At 48.9% G+C, this 18,654-nt stretch overlaps 1 protein-coding gene across 1 annotated transcript in view; it reads right to left on the reverse strand.

Annotated features, from left to right (window-relative positions):
• Positions 1 to 18,654, reverse strand: part of LOC139569852 (fascin-2-like) — a 40,909-nt gene that overhangs the window by 7,677 nt on the left and 14,578 nt on the right. The window contains exons 3-4 of the mRNA XM_071391181.1: positions 17,300 to 17,401; positions 15,900 to 16,626 (exon numbers count right to left, since the gene is read on the reverse strand). Of these exons, the coding sequence (XP_071247282.1) occupies positions 15,900 to 16,626; positions 17,300 to 17,401 (829 nt within the window). The remainder of the gene's footprint in view (positions 1 to 15,899; positions 16,627 to 17,299; positions 17,402 to 18,654) is intronic.

Below are 18,654 nucleotides of genomic sequence, written 5' to 3' on the forward strand. Positions count from 1 at the left end.
TATAAATACACGGTATGTATAGACAGTATAGAATGTGTCAGAATCCAGAATATAAATACATGGTGTGTATAGACAGTATAGAATCTGGAAAAGAGAATGATATGTACAATAGAAGGTATGTTAGGATGAGCTATGTTGAGAATACAGTACATACATACACAGTGAGTAAACAACAGTATATGCACAGAATATGAGGTGACTCTATATACATGGGGCATTAGTTTCACGTTTTGATAGACAAAGGCACGCATATGCTACACACACACACGCACGCACGCACGCACGCACGCACGCACGCACGCACGCACGCACGCACACACACACACACACACACACACACACACACACACACACACACACACACACACACACACACACACACACACACACACACACACACACACACACACACACACACACATCACTAGCCCTTTGTGACCAAAACAGGCAGTTTGATTTGGCCATGCTGTAACCAATTAACTCATTAATTAATTAATGTTCAACACAAAATGTTTTTTCGTGGTATCCATGTTGTGGTTTGTATTAGGAAACAAACAATAGCACAACACCACAACTAAGCCCTGGTGAAACAGATTGTGGAGGGCTCATGCCAACATTAGACTTATCCCAGAATATCCCTAAATCATTTAGTTAATCGTTTAATGACACAGATCCCTTACCCATCTATCCCCCGTCCACTCCTCCTCCCGTCTCTATCTATCCCCCGTCCACTCCTCCTCCCGTCTCTATCTATCCCCCGTCCACTCCTCCTCCCGTCTCTATCTATCCCCCGTGCACTCCTCCTCCCGTCTCTATCTATCCCCGTCCACTCCTTCTCTATCTGTCCCCCGTCCACTCCTTCTCTATCTATCCCCCGTCCACTCCTTCTCTATCTATCCCCCGTCCACTCCTTCTCCCACTATCCCCCGTCCACTCCTTCTCTATCTATCCCCCGTCCACTCCTTCTCCATCTATCCCCCGTCCACTCCTTCTCCATCTATCCCCCGTCCACTCCTCCTCCCGTCTCTATCTATCCCCCGTCCACTCCTTCTCTATCTATCCCCCGTCCACTCCTTCTCTATCTATCCCGGTCCACTCCTTCTCCATCTATCCCCCGTCCACTCCTTCTCCATCTATCCCCCGTCCACTCCTTCTCCATCTATCCCCCGTCCACTCCTTCTCTATCTATCCCCCGTCCACTCCTTCTCTATCTATCCCCCGTCCACTCCTTCTCTATCTATCCGCCGTCCACTCCTTCTCTATCTATCCCCCGTCCACTCCTTCTCTATCTATCCCCGTCCACTCCTCCATCTATCCCCGTCCACTCCTCCATCTATCCCCCGTCCACTCCTTCTCCATCTATCCCCCGTCCACTCCTTCTCTATCTATCCCCCGTCCACTCGTTCTCCATCTATCCCCCGTCCACTCCTTCTCTATCTATCCCCCGTCCACTCCTTCTCTATCTATCCCCGTCCACTCCTTCTCCATCTATCCCCCGTCCACTCCTTCTCCATCTATCCCCCGTCCACTCCTTCTCTATCTATCCCCCGTCCACTCCTTCTCCATCTATCCCCGTCCACTCCTCCTCCCGTCTCTATCTATCCCCCGTCCACTCCTTCTCCATCTATCCCCGTCCACTCCTCCTCCCGTCTCTATCTATCCCCCGTCCACTCCTCCTCCCGTCTCTATCTATCCCCCGTCCACTCCTCCTCCCGTCTCTATCTATCCCCCGTCCAATCCTCCTCCCGTCTCTATCTATCCCCGTCCACTCCTTCTCTATCTATCCACGTCCACTCCTTCTCCATCTATCCCCCGTCCACTCCTTCTCCATCTATCCCCCGTCCACTCCTTCTCTATCTATCCCCCGTCCAATCCTTCTCCATCTATCCCCGTCCACTCCTCCTCCCGTCTCTATCTATCCCCCGTCCACTCCTTCTCCATCTATCCCCGTCCACTCCTCCTCCCGTCTCTATCTATCCCCCGTCCACTCCTCCTCCCGTCTCTATCTATCCCCCGTCCACTCCTCCTCCCGTCTCTATCTATCCCCCGTCCACTCCTCCTCCCGTCTCTATCTATCCCCCGTCCACTCCTTCTCTATCTATCCCCCGTCCACTCCTTCTCTATCTATCCCCCGTCCACTCCTCCTCCCGTCTCTATCTATCCCCCGTCCACTCCTTCTCTATCTATCCCCCGTCCACTCCTCCTCCCGTCTCTATCTATCCCCCGTCCACTCCTCCTCCCGTCTCTATCTATCCCCCGTCCACTCCTCCTCCTTCTCTATCTATCCCCCGTCCACTCCTCCTCCTTCTCTATCTATCCCCCGTCCACTCCTCCTCCCGTCTCTATCTATCCCCCGTCCACTCCTCCTCCTTCTCTATCTATCCCCCGTCCACTCCTCCTCCCGTCTCTATCTATCCCCCGTCCACTCCTCCTCCCGTCTCTATCTATCCCCCGTCCACTCCTCCTCCCGTCTCTATCTATCCCCCGTCCACTCCTCCTCCCGTCTCTATCTATCCCCCGTCCACTCCTCCTCCCGTCTCTATCTATCCCTGTCCACTCCTCCTCCCGTCTCTATCTATCCCCCGTCCACTCCTCTTCCCGTCTCTATCTATCCCCCGTCCACTCCTCCTCCCGTCTCTATCTATCCCCCGTCCACTCCTCCTCCCGTCTCTATCTATCCCCCGTCCACTCCTCCTCCCGTCTCTATCTATCCCCCGTCCACTCCTCCTCCCGTCTCTATCTATCCCTGTCCACTCCTCCTCCCGTCTCTATCTATCCCCCGTCCACTCCTCCTCCCGTCTCTATCTATCCCCCGTCCACTCCTCCTCCCGTCTCTATCTATCCCCCGTCCACTCCTCCTCCCGTCTCTATCTATCCCCCGTCCACTCCTCCTCCCGTCTCTATCTATCCCCCGTCCACTCCTCCTCCCGTCTCTATCTATCCCCCGTCCACTCCTCCTCCCGTCTCTATCTATCCCCCGTCCACTCCTCCTCCCGTCTCTATCTATCCCCCGTCCACTCCTCCTCCCGTCTCTATCTATCCCCCGTCCACTCCTCCTCCCGTCTCTATCTATCCCCCGTCCACTCCTCCTCCTTCTCTATCTATCCCCGTCCACTCCTCCTCCATCTATCCCCCGTCCACTCCTCCTCCCGTCTCTATCTATCCCCCGTCCACTCCTCCTCCCGTCTCTATCTATCCCCCGTCCACTCCTCCTCCCGTCTCTATCTATCCCCAGTCCACTCCTCCTCCCGTCTCTATCTATCCCCGTCCACTCCTCCTCCCGTCTCTATCTATCCCCCGTCCACTCCTCCTCCCTTCTCTATCTATCCCCCGTCCACTCCTTCTCCCGTCTCTATCTATCCCCCGTCCACTCCTCCTCCCGTCTCTATCTATCCCCCGTCCACTCCTTCTCCCTTCTCTATCTATCCCCCGTCCACTCCTCCTCCCGTCTCTATCTATCCCCCATCCACTCCTCCTCCCTTCTCTATCTATCCCCCGTCCACTCCTCCTCCCGTCTCTATCTATCCCCCGTCCACTCCTCCTCCCTTCTCTATCTATCCCCCGTCCACTCCTCCTCCCGTCTCTATCTATCCCCCATCCACTCCTCCTCCCGTCTCTCTCTCTCCCAGTGGGGCCATGCTCTAAGCAGCTTTGGAGTGCCAATCTGCCAATCCATCCAATCCCCAAATGAAAGAGGGAAGGGAAAAAAAGAATAAGCAAAAAAGAGCAGATTGTTTGGTCCATGCTCAGTGGGGGAGGCCGATGCTTCCACACCAACCACTGACACGCAAGCTTTAATTTTAATGCACACCAACGGACACAGGCATGCACACACTTAACTGTAAAGGTTACACCTGTTGTATTCGGCGCATGTGACAAATAAAATGTGATTTGATTTAGGCAGATTCTGCCAGCCCCTTCACTTGATTAACCAGTCTCATACACTGGGGTCCTCCTAAGTTACACTGAGGTTTCTAAAGCAACTATAAGCCTATCCCCCAGTATAGGAGTGTAAAAACCTCTCTATCTTATCACCAGGAATGGTTTGTTTGATCGGATTCTCATCTCAGCAGTGCGTCACGCTTTATTGTCCATTTCACAGCACACCATCACCATAACAGTTTACGGAGCTCAGCTGTGATCACACTACAGCCCATCTAGAGATAAAGAGGAGAGAAAGGAGGACAGAATGAGAGAGGAAGAAGATAGGAATCAGAGGCCATTAATAGAAGATGATATACCTATCTGATATCTTGAAAGACATTGCTGACACCACGGTTAGTCCAGCATACCAGATGCTGCCATTTAGATTGTGGCCTGGTGTTGCACACTGACTGCTACACAGCCCAGAGCAGGGGTTTCACACCTTTACTAGGGGATGCCCAGACGTTTAGCAATATTGTTGTAATCCTGAACTAGCCGACCTGATTCACCTCCTCAAGGGCTTGATTATTAGTTGACAAGTTGAATCAAGTGTGCTAGCCATGGAATAGTTCAAATGGAACAGCTGGGGGTCCCTGAGGAGAGGTTTGAAAACCACTAGCCATTTCACACATCCCCTTGTGCTGCACTAGTCTAGTGTAAGGTTGGGAACAGACCCCAGACCGATCTCCACTTTCCTGGTGTTGGCCTTCCTGGAAGCCCGTCCACCTGCCTGCCCACCCTAAACTGGATCAGGACCGACTAATCCATCAGAGAGTTTCTCTGCCACCCGTTATCTATGGTAAGGTGGCCCACTGTCCCCCTCTTCCTCTCTCCATTCCTCTCTCCATCCCTCTCTCCCCTTTGTATCTTTCTCACTTGCTCTCCTCCATGTCTGCTATTCTCTTTTTTTTCACTTTATTTATTTCACTGCATCCTTCATCTGTCTATCAGACTGTGCTAGGATTGTGTGTGTGTGTGTGTGTGTGTGTGTGTGTGTGTGTGTGTGTGTGTGTGTGTGTGTGTGTGTGTGTGTGTGTGTGTGTGTGTGTGTGTGTGTGTGTGTGTGTGTGTGTGTGTGTGTGTGTGTGTGTGTGTGTGTGTGTGTGTGTGTGTGTGTGTGTGTATTTGAGCGTTCGTCTCTCTTTCATTTTCCGGCCAGAGCAGATTAGTGTACCCCAGGGAGGAAAGAGAGGTGATGACAGACATGATAACAGATTTGATGCACACACACCACATGGACGCGTTAACACACCACATACTCCTCTCTGTTCTCTCTCTCCTCTCTGCTCTCTCTCTCCTCCTCTGCTATCTCCTCCTCCTCTCTGCTCTCTCTCCTCCTCTGTTCTCTCTCTCCTCCTCTCTGTTCTCTCTCTCCTCCTCTCTGTTCTCTCTCCCCCTCTGCTCTATCTCTCTCCTCTCTGCTATCTCCTCCTCCTCTCTGCTCTCTCCTCCCTCTCTTCCTCTGTTCTTGCTCTCCTCCTCTCTGCTCTCTCTCTCTCCTCTTCTCTGCTCTCTCTCCTCCTTCTCCTCTCTGCTCTTTCTCTCCTCCTCTCTACTCTCTCTCTTCCTCTGCTATCTCCTCATCCTCTCTGCTCTCTCTCCTCCTCTGTTCTCTCTCTCCTCCTCTCTGTTCTCTCTCTCCTCCTCTCTGTTCTCTCTCTCCTCTGTTCTCTCTCTCCTCTCTGCTTTCTCTCTCCTCCTATTTGCTTTCTCTCATCTCCTCTGTTCTCTCTCTCCTCCTCTCTGCTCTCTTTCTCTCTCCTATTCTCTGCTCTCTCTCTCCTCCTCTCTGCTATCTCTCTCTCCACCTCTCTGCTATCTCTCTCTCCACCTCTCTGCTACCTCTTCTCCTCTCTGCTCTCTCTCCTCCTCTCTGCTCTTTCTCTCCTCCTCTCTGCTCTCTCTCCTCCTCTCTGCTATCTCGCCTCCTCTCCTCCTCTCTCTCTCTCTCTCTCTCTCTCTCTCTCCTCCTCCTCTCTGTTCTCTCTCCTATGCATACAGTCTATCCCTCTCTCCCCACTCTCTCCCTTGCTTTCCCCTACAGTCTCTCCTTTTCTAACCCTCACCTTTCCCCTTTCTCTCCCCCCTCACCATGCCCCCTTTTTTCCTCCCTTGCCATTCCCTCTCCTCCTTTATTCTCTTCCCAGTTCTCTCCCTGGGTAACCCTCTCAACCTCCTTTATCTCCATTACTGGGTTGGGGTCTGTGGCTGACTGACTGACCCAGCTGACTTTCTGATTTGTGGGCTGAGTTGCTACCGGCTGTGTTCCCGGTGTGGTGTGGGCCAGAGACCCAGAGCTTGAATTAGAGCAGGGCTTGGATTTCTGAAAACAGACTCCCCGCCTTCAATGATCAACCGCCCTGGCGCTATAAATGATTTAACACACTCTGCACCTCACCACTCACCAATACAGTGTGTGTTGGAGAGAAAGAGAGAGAGAAAGCTTGTGTTTGTGAAAGAGTGTGTGTGTAGTACATGTTTGTAGGTACAAGATGGAGAGGGAGGGAAAGTGTGTATGTGTGAGTTTTTATGTGTGTGTCTGCGAGCGAGAAAGCTTGTGTGTACCCCGTATGAGTGTCTATCAGCACTAGTAAATCAAATCAAATGTTATTTGTCACATGCGCCAAATACAACAGTTGTAGACCTTACAGTGAAATGCTTACTTACAAGCCCTTAACCAACAATGCTTTAAGACTGTAAAGACTTTAACATTTAAAAAAATAAGTGTTAAGTAAAAGATAGATAAGATAAGATAAGTAGATAAGTAGTTAAATAGATAAGTATAACATATAAAATAAAAGTAACAAATAATTAAACAGCAGCAGTAAAATAACAAGCGAGGCTATATACAAGGTGTACCGGTGCAGTCAATGTGCGGGGTATTGAGGTAATATGTACATGTAGGTAGAGTTAAAGTGACTATGCATAGATAATAAACAGAGAATAGCAGTGGTGTAAAAGAGGGGTCTGGGTAGCCCTTTGATTAGCTGTTCAGGAGTCTTATGGCTTGGGGGTAGAGAGATGTAGTGGGAAAACAACAGGTGGGTAAACAGGTGGGTAAACAACAGGTGGGTAAACATGTGGGTAAACATGTGGGTAAACATGTGGGTAAACAGGTGGGTAAACAGGTGGGTAAACAGGTGGGTAAACATGTGGGTAAACAGGTGGGTAAACAACAGGTGGGTGAACATGTGGGTAAACAGGTGGGTAAACATGTGGGTAAACATGTGGGTAAACAGGTGGGTAAACAGGTGGGTAAACAGGTGGGTAAACATGTGGGTAAACAGGTGGGTAAACAACAGGTGGGTTAACAACAGGTGGGTAAACATGTGGGTAAACATGTGGGTAAACTCTGATTGCCGGTTGCGGTAAAAAAAAGTAACACTCCCTATATTTTTTATGCATTATTCTGCAACAGGTAGGTAAACTGTCCCGGCAAAAAAAAGGTGTGTAAACTGCGTTCATTTGCGTTTACCCTCCACTACACCACTGGTCATCGGCATATCTTCCCTGATGTTTCCTATAGTCCTCAGGCCTCGAGGTCATCCCTTTCTGCTCGTCTCACTCAGCCATTTGGTTGTTGCAGATCGTAGCACTAACCAGGAATAATGAACCACAGGTACAGTTCCAACCCTCAGGTTGGAGTAACACTACCCCGCATCTTTACCTCAGAGCAAGCGTCATGGGCCAAAGACCCCAGCATCAAACACACAGACTGTACACTGAACATCAGATCACTGGTATTCAAACTTCAGCGGGGGACCCCCGCGACCCCACCCCAAATCTAATGACACTGTCACACCCTGATCTGTTTCACCTGTCTTTGTGCTGTCTCCACCCCCTCCAGGTGTCGCCCATCTTCCCATTATCCCCTGTGTATTTATACCTGTGTTCTCTGTTTGTCTGTTGCCAGTTCGTCTTTTTGTCAAGCCAACCAACGTTTTTGTGTAAGCTCCTGCTTTTCCCCAGTCTCTCTTTTCTCATCCTCCTGGTTTTTGACCCTTGCCTGTCCTGACCCTGCACCCACCCACCTGACAACGCTGCCTGCCCCTGACCCTGAGCCTGACTGCCATCCTGTACCTTTGCCCCACCTCTGGATTACCGACCTCTGCCTGACCTGACCCTGAGCCTGCCAGCCGTCCTGTCCCTTTGCCCCTGTTGCTGTAATAAACATTGTTACTTCCCACAGTCTGCATCTGGGTCTACCTTGATACCTGATTGTACTAACTGGCAATGACTGACCCAGCAGACCCGGGCCAGCTGCGCGACGCCATCTCCTCCCAAGGAGCCACCATAGGGAGGCACGAGGAACTGCTTCGTGGCCTTATGGAGGGGGTCCAAACGTTGGCCGAACACCATGACCAGGCATTGGACGGTTTGCTGGAGCAATTCCGTGGGTTGTCTGGGGGTTAGCCTACCACGGTGGTAACCCCACAGCTCCTCAGTAAAACCTCAGTAACCCAGCTGCTGGCAGTGCCGCCTCAATCGGCCACTCTACCTTCTCGGCAGCCCCGTTTTCCCCCCCGGAACGCTTCAATGGAGAGCCGAGCACCTGTCGGGCGATTCTAGCTCAGTGTGCCCTCATTTTCGAGCTTCAGCCCTCCTCCTTCCCCTCGGATGGCTCCAAGATAACCTATCTCATCATGCTGATGTCCGGGAGGGCTCTCACCTGGGCTACTGCTGTATGGGAACAGCAGCCGGTCATATGCATTAGTCAGGAGGGATTCGTGGCAGAGGTGAAGAAGGTTTTTTACGCCCCTTTCTCCGGGAGAGAAGCTGCCCAAAGTCTAATCTAGCTTCAGCAGGGTGCCTGCAGTATGGCTGACTATGCGGTGGATTTCCGCATGTTGGCAGCGGAGAGTGGTTGGAACCAGGAAGCACTGTTTGATATGTTCCTGCAAGGCGTCTCGGAGGAGGTCAAGGACGAGCTTGCTGCTCGGGAGTTACCTATGGATCTCGATTCCCTCATCGCTTTGACCATCCGAATCGATGGGCGACTACAGGAACGACGGAGGGAGAGGGAATTCGATTTTGCTCGCACGCCCAGGGATACCACCTTGCCTCCGAGTCAACCTGAAAGCTCCTGATGGTCTCGTTGCCGAGAGGACCTGAGGCTTCCCGACATGCCCCGAGGGCTGCCGAAAATGTCAGAATCACCACTTCCTGAGCCTATGCCACTAGGTAGAGCTGGGCTGTCACCAGCGGAACGGCAATACAGGATCGACATGAACAGTTGTCTGTTTTGCGGGACTCTTGGTCATTTTGTGCCCTCTTGTCCTCTAAAGAAGCCAGGCTCACCGGCAGGAGCAAGGACTCTGGTGGGCCATATGGAGAACGTTCCTGCTTCCACTGCTCCCACCCATTTTCATGCCATTCTGCTGTGGGGAGACCAGTCCAAATCTCTTCGGGTTCTCATTGACTCTGGGGCCGACAATAGTTTTTTTGGACGCTACCCTGGCGTCCAAGCTGAACATCCCCACTCAGCCCCTCTCCATTCCCATGGATGTTAGAGCGCTGGACGGGCGCTCTAGAGGCCCAAGTCACCCACAACACCACTCCCATTCACCTACGGGTGTCAGGGAACCATAGAGAGGCTATCCAGTTCCTGCTCATCAAGGACCCTCGGATTCCTGTGGTATTGGGATTCTCCTGGCTCCAATGACACAATCCCCTCATTAACTGGTATACTGGTGCCATCATGGGCTGGAGCCCGTTCTGCCACGCCCATTGCCTGAAGTCACCACAACCTTCCCTGTGACATCTTCCTGGGGGCTCGGAAGGTCCCCCGGACCTCTCCACCATTCCTGCGGAGTACCAGGACCTCGGGAGGTGTTCAGCAAGGCCCGGGCCACGTCGCTTCTGCCGCACCGACCCTATGACTGTGGGATTGACCTTCCCCCTATCACCACGCCGCCCCGGGGACATCTGTACTCTCTGTCGGGACCGGAGACTAAGGCTATGGATACCTACATTGGGGACTCCCTAGCTGCTGGATTTATCCATCCCTCTTTTTCTCCCTCCGACGCAGGCTTCTTCTTTGTGGAGAAAAAGGACAAGATCCTGAGCCCGTGTATTGACTACCGGGGACTCAACTGGAGGTTGACCGATTAATCGTAATGGCCGATTAATTAGGGCTGATTTCAAGTTTTCATAACAATCTGTCACGTTCTGACCTTAGTTCCTTTGTTATGTCTTTATTTTAGTTTGGTCAGGGCGTGAGTTGGGGTGGGCATTCTATGTTGTTTTTTCTATGTTTTGTTCTATTGTCCTTTTCTATGTGTTTGGCCTAGTATGGTTCTCAATCAGAGGCAGGTGTCAGTCGTTGTCTGATTGGGAGCCATATTTAGGTAGCCTGTTTTTCATTGTGTTTTGTGGGTGATTATTTTTCTGTTCTGTATTTTGCTTCACGGTACAGGAGTGTTCGTTTGTCGTTTATTGTTTTGTTCAGTGTTCAGTGAATCTTATTAAATCAAAATGGACACTTACCACGCTGCGCATTGGTCCTCCTCTTCTTCCAACCACGACAAGCGTTACACAATCGGTAATTGCCATTTCTGGACACCGATTATGGCCAATTACATTGCACTCCACGAGGAGACTGCGTGGCAGGCTGAATACCTGTTATGTGAGTGCAGCTAGGAGCCAAGGTAAGGTGTTAGCTAGCATTAAACTTATCTTATAAAAAAACAATCAATCTTAACTTCTAGTTGGTCCCAATCCCGGATCCGGGAGCACCCTCATCAGTAAAAAAGCTGACTAGCATAGCCTAGCACAGCGCCACAAGTAAATACTAGCATCTAAATATCATGAAATCATGAAATCACAAGTCCAAGACACCAGATGAAAGATACACATCTTGTGAATCCAGCCATCATTTCTGATTTTTAAAATGTTTTACAGGGAAGACACAATATGTATTTCTATTAGCTAACCACGATAGCAAAAGACACAACTTTTTTTTCTCCACCATTTTTTTACTGCATAGGTAGCTATCACAAATTCGACCAAATAAAGATATAAATAGTCACTAACCAAGAAACAACTTCATCAGATGACAGTCTGATAACATATTTATTGTATAGCATATGTTTTGTTTGAAAAATTTGCATATTTCAGGTATAAATCATAGTTTTACATTGCAGCCACCATCACAACTCTCACCAAAGCAACTAGAATAACTACAGAGAGCAACGTGAATTACCTAAATACTCATCATAAAACATTTATGAAAAATACACAGTGTACAGCAAATGAAAGACAAAGATCTTGTGAATCCAGCCAATATTTCAGATTCTTTAAGTGTTTTACAGCGAAAACACAATTTAGCATTATATTAGCTTACTACAATAGCCAACCACACAGCAGCATTGATTCATGCACGTTAGCGATAGCGAATAAACCAGCAAAAGATATTAAATTTTTCACTAACCTTCTCAAAACTTCATCAGATGACAGTCCTATAACATCATATTACACAATACATATATTGTTTGTTCGAAAATGTGCATATTTAGCGGCACAAATCGTGGTTATACAATGAGAATAGTAGCCAAGCTGCAAACAAAATGTCGGGAGAAATCTTGGGAGAGGCACCTAATCTAATCAATAACTAATCATAAACTTGACAAAAAAATACAGGTTGGACAGCAAATGAAAGATACATTAGTTCTTAATGCAACCGCTGTGTTAGATTTTTAAAATTAACGTTACTACGACATACAGCGTGCGTTAAAGCGAGACCGCACCGAAATTAATGGCGGAATAGTAGTTTAACATTTTTCAACAGAACAACGAATTAACATCATAAATAGTTCTTACTATTTGATGAGCTTCCATCAGAATCTTGTGCAAGTTGTCCTTTGTCCAGAAGAATCGTTGCTCGGTTGTAGATTGTCGTCTTCAACTTTGGAATTAGCAGCAAACATTAGCCATGTGACGAAGACGTGTCCAACTCACTATAACGCAGCACAAATGAAATACCGAAAATCGCAATATACTGATATAAACTGATATAACTCGGTTTAAAATAACTACATTATGATGTTTTTAACACCTATATCGAATAAAATCAGAGCCGGATAATATCTAAAGCCTATAACGAGAGCTTTTCAGAATGCAATCCTGAGGTCTGTCATGCGTCATGGCGAACGTTGAAAAGACTGCACACCCGGTTCCAAGAGCTTTTGTACGGCCACAGAACTACCCAGACACCCCATTCCAATTCTCACTGCTTACTGACATCTAGGGGAAGGCGTATGCAGTGCATCTCGACCCATAGATTACATGCACATTTATAAACTGACCCTGGAACAGAGCCCCCGCTGTTTATGACTTCAAGCCTATCAACTCCCGAGATTAGGCTGGCAATACTAAAGTACCTATTAGAACATCCAATAGTCAAAGGTATATGAAATACAAATGGTATAGAGAGAAATAGTACTATAATAACTACAAACTAAAATGTCTTACCTGGGAATATTGAAGACTCATGTTAAAAGGGACCACCAGCTTTCATATGTTCTCATGTTCTGAGCAAGGAACTGCGTGAGTATCTGGTCATGCCCTTTGGCCTCACAAACGCTGTGTTCCAGGCTCTGGTGAATGATGTTCTCCGCGACATGTTGAACCGGTTCATCTTCGCCTACATTGATGACATCCTCATCTTCTCCCACTCCCCTCAAGAACACGTGCTCCACGTCCAGCAGGTCCTTCAACGCCTTCTGGAGAATCAGCTGTTTGTGAAGGCAGAGAAGTGCGAGTTCCATCGCTCCACCATCACCTTTTCTGGGTTACATCATCTTTGCTGGGAGTATCCAGATGGATCCCGGGAAGGTGAGAGCAGTGATGGATTGTACCTCAGCCTACGTCCAGGGTGCAGCTGCAACATTTCCTGGGGTTCGCCAATTTCTATCTCCGCTTTATCCGGGGTTACAGCACCATGGCTTCCCCCTTGTCAGCACTCACCACGCCAAAGGTTCCGTTCATGTGGTCCACAGCTGCTGACCGGGCGTTCCAGGACCTCAAACATCGCTTCACCACAGCTCCCATCCTGGTTCCTCCGGATCCATCTCAGTTCGTGGTGGAGACCGGTTCTTCGGACGTCGGAGTGGGGGGCTGTCCTGTCCCAGCGTTCTGCCCTTGACCTCAAGCTACATCCCTGCACCTTCTTCTCCAATCGCCTCAACGCCACGGAAAGGAACTACGATGTGGGGAATTGGGAGCTTCTCGCAGTGAAGATAGCGTTGGAGGAATGGAGGCACTGGCTGGAGGGGGCGGAACATCTGTTCATTGTGTGGACTGACCACAAGAACCTGGAGTATCTCCGCATCGCCAAGCGCCTCAACTCCAGCCAAGCCAGATGGGCCCTTCTCCCTCTCGTACCGGCCGGGTATGTATTGTCCCATACAATAATACACTACATGACTAAAAGTATGTGGACACCTGCTCATCGAACATCTCATTCCAAAATCATGGGCATTAATATGGAGTTGGTCCCCTCTTTGCTGCTTTAACAGCCTCCACTCTTCTGGGAAGGCTTTCCACTAGATGTTGGAACATTGCTCTGAGGACTTGCTTCCATTCAGCCACAAGAGCATTAGTCAGGTTGGGCACTGATGTTAGGCGATAAGGCCTGGCTCGCAGTCGGTGTTCCAATTCATCCCAAAGGTGTTCGATGGGTTTGAGGTCAGGGCTGTGTGCAGGCCAGTCAAGTTCTTCCACACTGTCACGTTCTGACCTTAGTTCCTTTTTTTATGGCTTTATTTTAGTTGGTCAGGGCGTGAGTTGGGGTGGGCATTCTATGTTGTTTTTCTATGTTTTGTTCTGTTGGTAGATTTCTATGTGTTTGGCCTAGTATGGTTCTCAATCAGAGGCAGGTGTCAGTCGTTGTCTCTGATTGGGAGCCATATTTAGGTAGCCTGTTTTCTATTGTGTTTTGTGGGTGGTTGTTTCCTGTGTTAGTACCATACGGGACTGTTTCGGTTGTTTGTTTGTACTTTTGTTATTTTGTTATAATAATAATATTATAATATAATATTCTCATTATGGACACTTACCACGCTGCACATTGGTCCGATCCTTGCTACTCCTCCTCAGACGAAGAGGAAATCCGTTACACACACCGATCTCGACAAACCATTTCTGTATGGACCTCGCTTTGTGCATGTGGTCATTGTCATGCTGATACAGGAAAGGGCCTTCCTCAAACTGTCGTCTAGATTGTCATTGTATGCTGTAGCATTAAGATTTCCCTTCACTGGAACTAACTAGCCTGAAACATGAAAAACAGCCCCAGACCATTATTCCTCCTCCACCAAACTTTACAGTTGCCACTATGCATTGAGGCAGGTAGTGTTCTCCTGGCATCCGCCAAACCCAGATTCGTCTGTTGGACTGCCAGATGGGAAAAAGTTATTAATCACTCCAGAGAATGCTTTTCCACTGCTCTGAGTCCAATGGCAGCGAGCTTTACACCACTCCAGTCGATGCTTGGCATTGCGCATGGTGATCTTAGGCTTGTGTGCGGCTGCTTGGCCATGGAAACCCATTTCATGAACCCCCCGACTAACAGTTCTTGTGCTGATGTTGCTTCCAGAGGCAGTTTGGAACTCGGTAGTGAGTGTTGCAACCGAGGACAGACAATTTTTACGAGTTACGTGCTTCAGCTCTCGGTGGTCCCGTTCTGTGAGCTTGTGTAGCCTACCATTTCGTGGTTGAGCCGTTGTTGCTCCTAGATGTTTCCACTTCACAAAAACAGAACTTACAGTTTACAGTAATTTGACGAACTGACTTGTTGGAAAGATGGCATCCTATGACAGGTGTGGTTGAAATAGACGAATCCACTAATTTGAAGGCGTGTCCACATACCTTTGTATATATATAGTGTGTGTGCGCTTAATTTTTTGTTCCTACATTTATTTTAATTATTTGACGACCCCACTGCAGTTTGGGTCGCGACCCCGACTTTGAATAATACTACTGCTCTAGATTCTTGGAATAGATTTACTCTAGATTCAATCTCGATTTTAAGAGATGAGATACTGATAACAGATTCTGGAATCAGCTACCGGGTCTATGATAATGCAGTTGTTTGTCGCTCGGGCAATGGGAAAGAGACATTATTCTGCAGTGGGTTTCAAAAGCACTCTAAAGTTAAAGGGATACTTCAGGATATCTACTTCCCCAGAGTCAGATGAACTCGTGGATACCATTTATAAAGTCTCTGCATGCAGTTTGAAGGAAGTTGCTAACTAGCGTTAGCGCAATGACTGGAAGTTTATGTAACTGCTAGTTAGCATTGGCTCACGAAACTACCTCTAACTTCCTTCATACTGGATGCAGAGACATAAAAATGGTATCTATGAGTTCATCTGACTCTGGGGAAGTATATAAAGGGCTTCATTGCCAACATCCTAAAATATTCCTTTAAGCTACTGTAAGGAAGCAGTGGAATTTTACTACTGAAAGCCCTATAACAACACAATAATAGAATGTTAGAAACAGAACAATCAATCAACGCATGCACACTCGCACGCACACACACACACCCGACACCATATCAACTGTGTTCATCTGGTCTTCGAGGAAACATCCAACCTCAGGCAATATGACAAGATAAGGAACCTGAAAACTACATTACCCATAATTATGGAACAGTCCCTATCGGCTGTCAAACATCCCTATCGAGTGGCAGTGGTATGGGTCCATGCATATTCAATACGGCCACTAATGTATTTCCTGTACATTTGAAAGCTCAGTTACCACAGTAGGTATTACGTGGTACAATAATTATGTGGGAGTAGCAGTAGCAGTAGTTGTAGTAGTAGCAGTTGTAAGAGTAGTTTTAGAGAGGAGAGAGAGAGTGAAAAACTAAAAACAGAAAGACAATGTAAGAGGTGTGTACTGTATATTTATGTGTGTGTGATGCACATGTTCATACTGTGTTTCCTCTACTGTGTATGTGGTGTATGTCTTACCTTGCCGTATAGACACATATTTACTGTTGGCTGCCATCAGCACCACCTGAGGGTGGCTCTCCTCCAGGTCAAACAGCTCGTCCTTCCCCGGCTTGCTGCACCTGCCAGACCTCAGTGTCCCCGTGGGGCCCATGGGACTCAGGTACTTCCCCTCACAGTCCTTAAATGCCAGCTTCCCACACTTCAGCTCCAGTGTGTACCCTGTGCCCCTACCGCTCTCCGCTGACAGCTTCCCATCGTTGACTAGGTAACGGCTGTCACAGGTCTTGAGCCGGTACTTCCCATCCAGGTAGACGAGCGTCAAGAGCGCTGCCACGCCCCACGGAATTTTCCGGTCCACGGTGATCTCGCCGTTGCGGGGTGACAGGTGGGCGTAGCGCTTGCGGGCCATACTGAGCAGGTTGGCCTGCGGGTGGAGCGCCAGGTGTACTGCCCACAGCTCCGCCTCTGTGATCACCTGGGTGAAGCAGGACAGGTTGTCCCAGGAGCCTCCAAAGAACCTCAGATAGGGTTCAGACTGCAGTGCCCAGCGGCCGTCTGATTGGGCAGCGATCAGGAAGCGGCAGTCTGTGTTCTGGACCTCGGCCTCGCAGGTGACCTTGCCATCCTTGTCGGAGGCCAGGTATCGGCCCAGATGGCTGCGGAAGTAAACCACCTGGGGGACCTGGGAGTCCTGCTCTAACGTCCACACCTGCTTCCTCTTCAGACTGGGGGCCGATGCATTCACCTGATGGAGGAGAGATCACTGTCAAACAGAGCACTGGGAATAGCTCTACAGATGGAGGAGAGATCACTGTCAAACAGAGCACTGGGAATAGCTCTACTGATGGAGGAGAGATCACTGTCAAACAGAGCACTGGGAATAGCTCTACTGATGGAGAAGAGATCACTGTCAAACAGAGCACTGGGAATAGCTCTACAGATGGAGGAGAGATCACTGTCAAACAGAGCACTGGAAATAGCTCTACTGATGGAGGAGAGATCACTGTCAAACAGAGCACTGGGAATAGCTCTACTGATGGAGGAGAGATCACTGTCAAACAGAGCACTGGGAATAGCTCTACAGATGGAGGAGAGATCACTGTCAAACAGAGCACTGGGAATAGCTCTACTGATGGAGGAGAGATCACTGTCAAACAGAGCACTGGGAATAGCTCTACAGATGGAGGAGAGATCACTGTCAAACAGAGCACTGGGAATAGCTCCACTTGTCTCCCTCCGTCCTACCCTCTTCTCCTGTCTTCCTCCTTTCAAACTCTTTCCTGCTTTTGACAAACTTGTTTGGCATCTACTCTTCTCTGGCATGAAAAGGACAAAGGAGTTGGCTAAAGCAGACCAGACTGGCACCAGTCTAGACAGGAACACAGTAAGACTAAGCTGTGTCAGATGAGGTATCTCACCTTGAAGCCAAAGGCCTCTGCGGTGAGGTAGCAACTCTCATGATTGATCAGACCAAACTGCAGCTTCAGTGGACAGTTTGTCCCGTTAGTGGGCATCCTGACCTGGAGAGGGGGAGAGGGGAGGAAGGGGAGAGGGCGGTTATAGGGTAATGACGAGAGTATGGCGAGAGGTGAGGTACGAGGGGTCGGCAGAATGAGGCAATGAAATATGAGAAGAAATCAATGAAGAAAGTAGCTATGTAATGCAGGGACTACAAATTCCTGCTTCTCTGCAGTCTTTAAAAAACATTTTTTACACAGATTAATAATCTACTTACTGTGGTTATGTGGTTCCTTTTCTGTAGTTTCTGTGATGCCTACTCTCCTAATTCCCAGATTAAAAAGAATCCTTATTCTGTCTCTGTTCCTCTCCTCTTGTCTCTCTCTGGGTGGTTGAGAGACTCTTGTCGTTCTCTCTCTACTCCTTCTTTCTCGTTCTGTCGTTCAGGGCTGCTGGGGTTTTCCCTTAGGTTTTTCCCTAATCAGGATTATAGTAGTTAGTAGGACTCAACACTGCAATCCAACTAGTGACGTCACCCTCTGCCCCTCTATTCTCTCAACTTCCCTCTTTCAGACTACCTCTCCCCCTTTCGTTTCACAACTTCCCTCTTTCAGACTACCTCTCCCCTTCTCCCTTAATGTATCCTTCCCCTCTTCTTTCTCTCTCTCCCACAATGTCTGCCTCCCACTGAATCATTCCCGTTGTCTCTGTCTCACTCAATGACTCTCTCCCTCAATGTCTGCCTCCCACTCAATCATTCCCTTTGTCTCTGTCTCACTCAATGACTCTCTCCCTCAATGTCTGCCTCCCACTCAATCATTCCCTTTGTCTCTGTCTCACTCCATGACTCTCTCCCTCAATGTCTGCCTCCCACTCAATCATTCCTTTTGTCTCTGTCTCACTCAATGACTCTCTCCCTCAATGTCTGCCTCCCAATCAATCATTCCTTTTTTCTCTGTCTCACTCAATGACTCTCTCCCTCTATGCTTCACTCACTCTGTCTGCCTGTCCCCAGTCTCTCTCTCTTTCTCTCAGCCAGTCTCTCTGTTTCTCTAAATCCTTGTTCTTTCCGTCTCTCCCAGTTCCTGTCTATGAGATTACTGAGCCACTGGTCTCATGACCAGTCTCCAACCCTGGCCTCAGTGATCAGTCACCCAGTTAGCCAGCCAGTCAGCTCGTCGGCCAGACAGTCAGTCCGCCAGTCAGTCACCCAACCAGTCAGCCAGTCAGTCAGTCAGTCAGCCAGATACACCCAGCTTTACGGTCCTTACCTTCTCATTCACCTCTTCATCTCTCTCCCTCTCTTCTTACCGCT

This window comes from Salvelinus alpinus, chromosome 3 (assembly GCF_045679555.1).
Source record: "Salvelinus alpinus chromosome 3, SLU_Salpinus.1, whole genome shotgun sequence".
Taxonomy (NCBI): Eukaryota; Metazoa; Chordata; class Actinopteri; order Salmoniformes; family Salmonidae; genus Salvelinus; species Salvelinus alpinus.